This window comes from Hippoglossus stenolepis, chromosome 2 (genome assembly GCF_022539355.2).
Source record: "Hippoglossus stenolepis isolate QCI-W04-F060 chromosome 2, HSTE1.2, whole genome shotgun sequence".
In the NCBI taxonomy this organism is placed as follows: Eukaryota; Metazoa; Chordata; class Actinopteri; order Pleuronectiformes; family Pleuronectidae; genus Hippoglossus; species Hippoglossus stenolepis.
The window spans coordinates 5,343,549-5,355,578 of record NC_061484.1 but is presented as its reverse complement, the minus strand read 5'-3'; the positions used below and the strand labels follow the sequence as shown (position 1 = coordinate 5,355,578).

The 12,030-nt window shown below is 43.0% G+C and overlaps 1 protein-coding gene across 10 annotated transcripts in view; it reads right to left on the bottom strand.

Moving 5' to 3' along the window:
• ctnnd1 (catenin (cadherin-associated protein), delta 1) overlaps positions 1-11,241 on the bottom strand; it is a 30,675-nt gene extending 19,434 nt beyond the window's left edge. For 4 of the 10 annotated variants that reach the window (XM_035183353.2, XM_035183312.2, XM_035183372.2 and 1 more), the window contains exon 1: positions 10,091-10,258. In XM_035183353.2, the coding sequence (XP_035039244.2) occupies positions 10,091-10,243 (153 nt within the window). In that variant the 5' untranslated portion in view covers positions 10,244-10,258. The other 6 variants (XM_047344155.1, XM_035183328.2, XM_047344153.1 and 3 more) reach the window with 4 other exon arrangements.
• Positions 11,242-12,030: the final 789 nt, after the last annotated feature.

Below are 12,030 nucleotides of genomic sequence, written 5' to 3'. Positions count from 1 at the left end.
CAGTGATGACTGAGGTCGTGCACCGCTGCCTGGGAGAGTGGCAGAGGCATGCCAAAGCCTTTGGGCTATGTAAACACATATAGAGATAAGAAACCGCACAAGCTACATTTATTTCCTGCTCTCACAGTATTGCACACACCCTACCTTTTTTTCTGCTGCTAGTCAGCCACAAGAATCACCTGGGACAGGAATGTGTCCCTGTGACTGAGAGCCCGCATGCAAGAGCCACTACCAACAGTGAAAGTGAAGGAGAGCCCAGTTGATTATTGTGCTTTTCAAAGGTTGCCTCTAGGCCAAAAGTGTCTGTCTGTAAGTCCACTTATTCATGCTCCTTAATGACTAAGCGTGTGTCAATAAGGAAGTGAAAGAATGAGAGTGTGGGTGGGTGTAACTGCATGTCTGTATGTGAGGTCACTCGGAACCAGCTAACTAACTGGCTCATGATAAAGACGGAGTCAATCCTGAACCACATCACCTATCGTCTGATAAATTAGCCTCGGGATATCTAGGTTATGACTCTTACGCTCGATGTACACTGTTTACAGTCCAACTTGTGTCTTTTATCACATAAGTCCAACCTTTGTCCACACAAATAGTTTTAAGTCCAGAGGACATTTTGGCTAATCTCTTTTAATAGCTATCTACATATGAATTTAGTTAAATTAAAAAGCAGATAGCTGATGCATTTCGGTCAATGTATTCTGCCTCTTTTGCTCTCCACACCGATTGTTTACCTGTGGACAACTGAGGCCCTGTACACACCTGGCATGAACATCCCTCTTGAGAAATCCGATCGCAAGCGTGTTCACACATGTGGTGATCAGAGTTGATATTGGAGCGGTGGTTACAATCAAATCAACGATAAGAGGAACAAATTTCTATGATTGGTAATGAAACTGCAGCGGCTCATCTGACGTTAGTAGGAGGTCCTTCATATGTGGCCCAGGATGGATTTGCGTTCACACTGTTAAAAGAACATGGACACGTGGACCAGACCACCACCGAATGTGGTAATCGGATCGCTATGGGATCTGAGTGCATTCACACCTTTACTTCAAATCACATAAACCACGTTAATTCCAGATACGTACAGGGCCTAAAGCCTGCTCAATTATGATTATGAAATTATGAAAAAAATATTTCCAGCGCAAAATCGTGTACCTCGCCTACAGATTCTACATATAGAATCAGGCAAACAGTGGTTTCAGCTATGAAACTGTCACTAAATCAAGAGTTTTATCTAGAATCACTAAAAAACTACAGGTCTGACAGGCCAGGGTCCAGTCAGACCTGTAGTTTTTCTTATCACAGAAATAAATCTAACTAATATTTAAACCAGCTTGTTGACATACTGCAGCTCCATGATGATCCAGGAAAAGACTGATATCATACCTAACTAAATATAAAGCAAGATATTTCTCTGCATGCAAAAGCCCATGGACCAGTCACGACAAGCACGATGGGTGGCAGTGTTAAGTTTGACACACGGAGGGATACGATGATGATGATGATGATGATGATGGCGATGGGAAGACTCATTTTGAAAGAGAAAAAGATGGTTTCTGAGAATGTCGATGGAGGATGGACGAAAATGGTTTGAATAAAGCTGTGAGGAGCAACAGAGGGTGAAAATGACCTCCTCGGGAAGGCTTCACTGGAAGGTGCTTTAGTCGTTTTATTTGACTCAAATTTTAATTTCTAAAACTCAAGCTAAATTTCATGCGAGCACCAAGAGTCCAGTCAGAGTAAAACCCACAGAGGAGGCATTTTACTGATGTCCTCTATGTTCTTCTGCCATTCAGCCAGTCCACACTGAGGGGATATGGGTGACCATGGAGATGACGTTGGATGAGCTCACTCAGATCAAGGAAGGGTGAATCCGATGGACTTTTTCGATGGAACGTGTGCGTGGGTGAGGGAGGGGCATTGGATTTGTTGCCCATTACCTGCATGTTGGGGAGGGGGCGTGGCAAGGTGCCGGCGCACGACCTCCGCTCATCCTCCAGAGCTCGGCTCAGCATCTCAAACTGCCTCTCCTGCTCCCGCACTGAGGCCAGCAGGGAGGCCGTACTCGCACACTGCTCCATTCACACGCTGAGAGCAGAGCACAGGACAGGACAGGGACATCAACACCAGAGAGCCAGATGAGATTCAACCATCACCAAGTTTTCATCCAAAGAGGATACATGCAGCAAGAGTGAAAACCCCAAGTAGATATAGATACAAAGCAGGGCCCCTAGCACAGTGCAGATCTGAGAACACAAACACCGAAGAGGGGCTAACAAGTTGTTTGCAGAGGTTAAAAAGCAGCAGGAGCTGATGCGGGGAAGATAAATGAGGGAAGCAGGAGTGAACTGCATAGATAAAGTAGCAGGTAAAGAGAAAACGTGACTACAGACAGAACGAGAGCAAGATACAGAGGGAGGGTGAACAGCAGGACTGAGGAAAGAGCTCATCGTGGGAGAATTCATCTAAAAAAGTAATTATTCAGTTTAAATTCGATGTGAGATGTGAGAGCAGGGATGCAAGTGAACTACTCTGTGTTTCAGTATATTTTTTTCCACCTTCTGCTATGCGGGGTTAAAAATAGAAGGAAAGTGAGATACACGACAGGAGAAGGTTACACCAAGTTTTCAGCTGCAGCGTGTGGAGCTTGTTATCACTTCTAAATTCAAGGGTTGTAGAGAGAGTTGGGAATGGAGAGGGAGACGAGTGTGAGAGCATAAATTCTACTGTGCTTCGTTTACTGGCTGGAATACTAATGCCAATTCATCTACACGCCGTCCATGACACTGTATAGTGTCCATACTGTGATAAGAGATGTAATTTCTTTACAGCCTGGCTGCTACCATCTCTGGTCAATGACCCTTTTTATTATGCATTTAGGTTTTATTCAGTGATCCAGAGTAAATGATTTCTGTAGCAGCAGCGAGATAAAAAACACTGCAAGCTACCAAAACATGGAGCCGCATCTTGACAGTTAAAAAAAAAGCTGCCGAAATAGAACGAAAAAATGTAGTTCTTTCTTCAGCTCAATATTGTGATGGCAATTAGGGTTCCTCGGCTAGTTTCATAAGACAAAATATATTTATGTACCTTGTACCAGCTTTATTTTCATTCATTTCATTCTCACATGGGATTCTCCCAACTTCTATTTCTTCTCTTTTTTCCAGACGACTTTATTATTTATTATTAAGACGTGAAAAGGATTTCAACAAATAAGATAAAAAGTCTTTTAGAAATAAATGACCAACTTTATGAGACTTAGTGTTTAAGTCTTATTGCACCTCATTACTACAAATAAAATATCAGTGATATATTAAGTGGAAGCAAAAGTCAAAGGGGTAGTTGTAGTGCTGATGGAAGGGTGGGTGAAGTGTTTAAGTCCACAAAACACTTTTGGAAGCCCCGACATTCATATTCAACTGGAAACGAGGTCATTTACACCGTGTTTTCAGCCTAAAAGTCCACCAGAAGTGGCTTCTGACAGTCCCTGAATGCACCTCCTCGGAAGGTATCAGGGCTTAAAACCCGGTGTAAATGACCTCGTTTCGAGTTGAATTTGATTTGTCTGGGCTTTCTGACACTCGTATGACACCACACAAGCAGTATGGAGGCATGTTATGGTTTTTCTGCTGATGTTTTTTTACGTCTGAAGATAGTTCACTAATTTCTTAAAATGTATTGGATTTGGCTGCTACGCTGTTTACCCCTGAAACTCCAGCAGTGTTTCGTGGACTCACACCCGCCCCTCCATCGGCATTGTGGTGAGTAGATAAGTGAATTGTCATTTTTGGGTGAAGTATCCCTTTAAACTCAAATCTGAATATCCCACCACATGGCTTAGAATCAAACTATAATGACATCAGATAAATTCAGAAGAAAAGATTAACTCTTATTCATTCTAAGTCGAAATATGGGGGTGAAATGATCATTCAAATGTAAAGGTTTAAATTAACTAGACTACACATTTCCAGGGACATACTGAAATTTTACTTCAAAATAAACAACTGAATTACACATCCATTATTATGCAGGCAATAAATCAAGATGAACCAATACCAATAACTGGTTGTGCTGGACTACATTGCCTGAAAAATCAAAGCAAGATCAGCAATGAAAAGAAGAACTTTGGTTTTAATTGTCAAAGTGGCCTTTTAGAAGGAAATGTGGCCTTAACAAATGCCATAGATGACCTCAGGCTAAATACACAGGCAGGATGATAAGGGAATGTCACTCCAGCACAAATTAAGACAGTGACTAAGTGCTTTTCCTCTGACGTCCTCAGCAGAGACGCTGGTAAGGGAGGAATGAGGAATCTGTGGAGGATTAGTGGAGTAGTGTCTGTCTAATAACGGGATGACATGAGCGTGGCTCATCTCCAAACCAGGGCAAAAACCATTTTCTACTTCAAAGTCCACTGACTCATGTAGATCAAATCTGCTCTCCATCCGTGCACACACGACTGTCAGAGAACAAAGACTCCTGTATTACTTCCGAGTGTGCACGCACAGACACACAGACACACACGCGCACACGCACAGACACACACGCGCACACACACACACACACACACGATTGTGGGTCAGAAACAAAATAAAGGTGGCAGGTGTGTTTGGCTGACGTTGATTTTATCCTTGAATACTCAAACAAGGCTGTGGTGCGTTTCAGTGAAGTTGACGCTGCTCCTTGTTTCTTTTCATTTGCGTGGAAAATAAAACACACATTTGTGGACAGAAGCATGCAAGAGTCACACAAAAACACACACAGCCATTGTCATACATTCCACAGTGAGATTTAGCGTGTCATATCCTGTCTCAGCTCTTGGAAGCCCTAATAAGGGAGCCCTTCAGTCTTTCATAGCGCTGCGCTCATCCTTCTCTCACACAAAGTTTTTTTTCTTCCCAGCCAAACACTTCAATCCTGGAAAAGGGAGAGTGGGAGCCATTACGTTCACTGACCCAATCAGGGCAGTCAACCACAAACCAACAAAGTGCTTCTATAGTGGATAATGCGTGTAAACTGAAAGACATTTTTTAAGTCATTTCAAGTGGCAAGTATGAAAGGACAATGGTAACTTTGGCTACATGCATACTTCTATGTTTTCATTTTCAAACCAAAGCGAACTCTGTTCACATGAGTGTCTTGGCCCTGTATCAGTTTTAATCCCTGTCCATACTAACACGCCTGACAAGGCATATCACGTGACGACTCACACACACCGGGCGCGTGCCGGTGACAAAGATTTTCTTTAATAACAACTCGTCACCAAAGCATGTAAACAGTTGTATCATCGTAAAATGCAGAAATTAACTGCACAGCAGCTGTTAGCAAAGACAACAGGGTCAGCATTGCTTGTAATTGATTATCCATGTTGTGTTCTACACTGGCAGCCGAGGCTTATGCCGGTTTATTTCTTCCAGAGGGGGATCATGTGATGGGAGCCTGACGTATCAGCGAAGGCTTAGCCGTGACCGAAAAGACCCGATCAGCAAGCAAGTTACTTTGACTAAAATTCTGCACCAAATGTTTTAAACTAAAATGCGGTCAGCAGCGTTTCCAAACAAACTTCCGCTCTCTAACTCTGGAATAGTTTGGACGCCAGAAGTATTCATGGCAGAGTTAACACATTTTCAAATGAAAACTTAGTAGTGTGGGGGTAGCCTTTATGTGGCAGCCATGTCTTGACAAATATTTGACGTGTCATTAAAGTTGTCAGTAGCAGATCAAGTTTTACATCAGGGACCATGTATTTTAACATGACTATGTAGCACTGAGACCAGACATCAGCACATCACATCAACGTACCAATCAAAGCTTTTCTTTGCACCTGTCAACATAAACACTTTCTGAGAGTGTAGAAGAAGACTGTCTCTTGTGTGCAATAGTCAGACAGACCCACAGAGCCCATAGCTATACTCACCACTTACATTCTTGTGGCAGAGTGCATTTGCTTGTGAGAGAGTTTTAAATGGCTTTAGCCACTTAATGCCTGGGCATTAATCATTAATCCATTGTAAATCCACTTTGCGGCAGCGCTAAATTGTATCTGCTAATGGGATAGCCCAGGAAATACACAGCTAAGCCACTTACTGTCCAGAGCCAACACACAACAGAGATGAACAGTTAGTGTCCACTACACATGGAAAACTCTTAAGTACACACTCAGTCAGCTTTTACGTCTGTCACCCACTGAGTGACTGCAAAGTATTCCCTTATTATCATGTTGCTATTATTGCTACTTCAGCAACTCAGTCACTGGTGTTGTGGCAGGCTGATGTGCATTCTGTTCCAGTAGGCACACCCACCTACCAACACCCACAGCTGAGGTGAAGCTATGGTAAAATGCTGTTGTGGCTTGGCCAAATGCTCTGCTGACTCAGCCTCATTTGAATGGTCACACACAGATTTGGACTGTGTGTGTGTGTGTGTGTGTGTGTGTGTGTGTGTGTGTGTGTGTGTGTGTGTGTGTGTGTGTGTGTGTGTGTGTGTGTGTGTGTGTGTGTGTGTGTGGACCTTGGCCCACCTCCAACTACTACTGCCTTTACTGTTCTGGCTTGAAACCGTGAACCCCACCAACAACAACATCGTCCTCCCATGTGGCCTGCAGTGTGGTAGCTGCAGAGTGTGTGTATGCGCACATGCACGCACATACACACGCACACGCACGCACGCACTAACCCACACATTCACTCGCACTCCATACAGACTGTTCAGGGACCTCTGCAAGGCCGGCTGTCTAATCTACAGGACACCAACTAACTATTCTTAGTGAGGAAGGAAACACACAGCCAGCTGTGACTCAGGGGGCACACAAGAGCAAAATATAAACCAGTGACTTCAAGTACATCTAACTGGAACAATGATATATCTGAATACAATATTGATATGAGGCTCAATATCTCCTGGGTTTTTTGTTATTGTAATATAATGATTAATCTTGTCTTTTCATACTGCAGAGACATCTTAGCTGAGTGGATCAAACATTAAATGCCTCTAACTTGACTATAAAACCCACATGTTAAATAAGCTACTCCCAGACAAAACATTACCAATGTCAAATTTGGCATTTTTAAAAAAACAAGTGCTTCAGCTAATGCACAGCTGTTATTATTTAATGCACCTCATTATTTATTAATTTGTCATAATCGTTTCATCAATCAATTGTCAAGGAAATACCCTTCACAACTTCCCAGAATGCCATACCACAATGTTCAAACAATTTCCTGATGAAAACATGTCTCCTCCCGGTTAGGGTATAAATATCATAGTTCTATCATCAATTGTCCGGCCGGGTTGAAGTAAGAAAAAATCGTTGGATTTTGGATTTATAAACTGTGAAGACAGTGAGGCGCTGGACAAAAGCAAATCCATATGTAAGTTGGGAAAAATGGAGTTGAATGAGAACAAATCTCCAAAGGGATTTAACACTATATAAGCCAGATACTCAATCTTCAAAAATGTTGATCCAAAACAAACCACACTGGAGAAACCTTTTGCATTAACATAAGCATCCTATTCTCTGCATGTCCAAAAAAAGGCATTTCTAAGGATATTCACCTCTATAATGTTGTTGAAAATAATGGCTTCTGACACATAGAATTAATTTAATGTGAATGCAACCACTGCAATTCATTGTGCAAAAGCTTTGTTGGACAATCACAGCAAAGTGTGTTTTCCTGCAGTGTGAGTGATGTTGATATTTGGTATATCTTACTTACAGTGACTGCTTGCTGCTTGACTTTAAAATGGATGAACATTCTCGTGTCTCTGCACTAGAGAAAGAACTTGTTGGTCATGCAAAATAAAAAATGAGCACAACAGTCACAAATGTTGATATATTATTGATGCACTAGGTTGGAAGGTTTGTTATACACTTTACAGCATTAGGGCATTATCTAAAATGTGCTAATACAGGCAGAAGTTGCGGGTCAAAGTTGAACTCCACTCGAAACCACGCTGTGGATGGAAATGTTACACCCGGGTGAACGTGCTAATTTGTCAAGACAGCGAGGTGAGAGAACACCTCAGTTTTCAGCACATTCGTGACATCGAACATGACGCACCAGTTATAAAAACAGACAGGCAATCTCCTCTACTGGCAATGGGAAAGGAGTCATTTGCCTTTTTTAGCTGGTTTACTTGTGTTTAAAAACCTGTGTATACCTGTGAATTTTGGTGTAAAAGATGAATGAGAAGCAGAAAACTCCATACCCAAGTAAAACTGTTAGTGTAAATGAAACATCCTGAACAGAAACCAAACTACATCAAATAGAAAAATTCTAACAGAGACCTAATGAATCAAAACTAATTTGATTCTAGGAGCTAATGGCGACACCCGGCCTGAACAAATTATCATTATATAGGTCAAACATGGTGTAGGACTAGTATTATATAGTTGAAATCAATATCATGGCATCACTACATCACTGTAGTTAAACTTAAAGATCCAGTGTGTAAGATTTAGGTGAAAGGGATCTATTGGCAGAAAGTAAATATAAAATAATACAAGTGATGTTTTCATTTGTGGGTTTCATCTAAATTGTAGGAATTGTGCTTTATTTTGCCCTAGAATGAGCCCTTTATATTTAAATACTTTATATTTACTCTCTACGGAGGCCTCCATGTTTTTACAGTAGCCCAATCTGGACAAACTAAGCACCTTTTGAGTTTTTATGACAACTGAAGGCTGCCACAGGTTCTCTTTCATATTTGGAAGGGGAGGGTGAGGTGAGGGGTATTAAGCTGCAACATGACACTTTATCACCGGATGTCACTAGTCACCTCACACTGAAACTTTAAGTTAATCAAAAGTCAACATATGAAGTAATGAAACTGGTGAGTAATCAGACAGACTCAGTTGACTGGGTACATGTGACTAATTTTCAAAAATGTTTGTAAACTAATAAATATTCCTGCTCAATCACTACTATGGAAAATGGCCTGCCAAACTAAAAACTAATGATTAGCATTTGGTAAAGATTTACTACTGGTGAACTGCAAACAGAGCGTGGTTGCCTCTCAACAAGGAAGTTGGTTAGATTTCTGCAGTGAAATAAAAAGGCAAACTGGCACTGATCTTTTCCAAGAAGTTAACCACCAGCTCTGAGGGAGGGTACTGTAACACAGTCCAGCTCCACGGCTTTAGAGGAATCTGTGCACTTTGATTTCACTGTCAGTATTATCACACATCTCACATGACACCGCCTGCATGGACTGTGTACTGACGTGCTCACGGTTCAAATAAAAACACGGCTGCAGGTGGAACCGTTGGAGGTGGAGAGTTGAGGACAGATAAAAGAGAAAGAATGAGCGAGCACAGACAGAGAGGAGGAGCGAGTACAAGAAAACCCCAGCTTCTGTGTGTCAGAGGGACACACCCGTGGCGTGCTCTGAAAGCCCGTCATTACAGTGGCTCACAAATGATAGCCCTGGTTAGAACAACTGGCTGAGCAGCAAGACTCCAGCCCCCAAAGACAAAATTGCTAGGAAAAAAATGTAGGCAGCGAAAGAAATATCCAACTTCTGATCTTTTTGTCCCTCCTTTTTACATTTACAGAGCGGGGACATTTCAGAGCAAACAGCTTGTCCAAACTTGCTCACAATCACATCCATCCCTGTTCCAACAGGTCAGAGCAGACATGCCCTAGGGTGGGGGGAGAGGAATATGCAAGGCATGTCCATGCTGTACAGAAACTCACCGATCAGCTTGACAGTTTCGAGGCAAATCAAAAAATCATAGTAACTTGCAAAGTATGTCCCTAGTGTGTTGAAAATCACCAACCAGCTGACAGTATCAACACAAATTGACAAATCACAGTAACTTCAGACGAGATGAGAGACATGTCTTTGAGTTGCTCTTGCGCAATGATTAAGTCACACAGAAACTGCAGTGGATCGTGATTACAAAGTGAAACCATGAGGAGTGACCCACTGAAGCAGATTCAGCCAAGTCCCCCTGTGTAACCCTGCATCCTGAAGAACTGTAAGATGAGATGGAGTCTGTGTCGCAACCCTTTTCAACAAGGGTCTGAATAACGAAGCCACGAACAGGCCTGCCACCTTACCACACCCACACACCCACACTCACACAACAGGTTCTTGCTCTTGTCCCTCGCTGCTGCTCCACCACCACCGCCGCCAACCCTGTGTCTCCCTGCTCTACCTGGCAGACCACACCAAGGGACAGTGGCTGAAACAACAAACTGCGCGTCTCCACACAGGCAACACAGAATGAACACATCAAAAAGACAATCTCCTAAAAAAAAAAAAAAAGGACAGACCTGGTGATCGTGTTCACCTGAGAAGCAGCGTTCAGCACCACAGTCCGCAGAGAGTGGGCGTTCCAGGCACAGCACACAATGGGAAACTGATAAGTGATCCGAGGCTGGACTTTGACTCCCAACTTACGGTGTGTGACACGGCGGGCTGCCCGGTCACTTCCGTGTGCCCTCACCTGTCCGGTTACACCCCGGGTGGGAGAAAAGAGGCGGAAATGCCTGGTGGAAAAGCCCCTCCGTGTTTAAAGACAGAGAGCACTCAGCGTGTAATGCAATAACAACAACCCACAAACCACATCATCCATGTAATAATGTCACATATCAGCTAAACCATAATATAGTGGAGGGGCAGACGTGTGTCCAAGTCGCCATTATTTCAACCTCCTCACTCTACATGTAAAAGTTCTGTTAAACTCCCCCAAGTCCCACTCTGGATGAGTTATTCATCAAGCTAACGAGTGGAATACACCGATGCTAGCTGTGCTAACCTGCGCTACAGTGGCTAGCATGCTAACGCTGTGATTACAACAAAGTTCCCCACATTTCAAACTCGCTCCCGTTTCCGCCTTCCACGGTTTTTTCAAACCGGCTCCACCGAGCACACAACCCCAGAGGAGACGTGCTTCATTACCGCTTCTGGAGGCCGCTACGCTTGTTTCTCAAAGTCCATAAGTGTTTGCGGAGCTGGATTCAGGCCTAGCGGACTGCTGCTGCTGCTGCTGCTGCTGACACGACCCGCAGGCTCGGGGGAAGAAGAGGACGTGAGTCGGGATGAGACGACCAGAAACACGTCGGTGTGGCGGAGCGGAACAAAACACCCCTGTGAAGACGGAGAAAACACCCACCTCTGCAGTTTCCTAGCTTCCTCCCTGTGCCTCCTCGGCTTGTTGTTCACTTGTCTCTGCTCTTCCTCTCTCTCCGCTGGGGGGGAAGAGGAGGGGACGAGCACAGTGGAGCACAGGGTGGGGAGGGGGGGGGACACAGGATATATTACGTTATCGTGCGATTATTTATTTAATAGCTATTGATAAACATTACTTCAGCTAGGAATGAAGAACAAAACAACCCAATAATGATTTGATTAATACTCATATCAAATCATTGTTTGGTAATTTAGTTGTTTGAATTTAACTTGAGTCACCTAGCTCCATTTTAAAGACAAAAATAACAAAGAATACAGCAGCTCATGTTTTTATTGTTTAGTAAAATCATATAAGTGTCTGTAAATAACGCTTCTTTGTAAAATTCAGAAGATACTGCCCCCGTGTGGTCATTTGAATGAAGGGGCGGTTATAGAGCAGACTAGAGTGTGCAGTGATGTAGGGACAGTCACCAGTGATGGAGCCAGTTCACAGTAATGCTGCAGAAGTTATCTCACGGCACGTGATATACATTGTGATAAAAATAATACTTGTGACGGGGCAAGGGAAGACACCCCTTGAACAGAACCCCATGTCACAGTGAAAGAGAGAGGAGCAGGGGAGTTTGTGCATATAACACTGACATAATAAGAGGAAGAAGAAGAATTGTTATTATTATTACAATTTATATATTTATTCCTTCATTCATTTTTGGGTTTAAACAGTTTAGTGACTGTGGGGAAGTTGTGTGTTCAGATGTTAAATGGATTGTATTTATACAGCTTTTTAATTCTTATTGACCAATGAAAGGCACATTCACATACATTGCTTCTATACACAGCACGTTGTCTATCGTACAGTGGTGTTGAATCCACAGCTGAGAGAGAGAG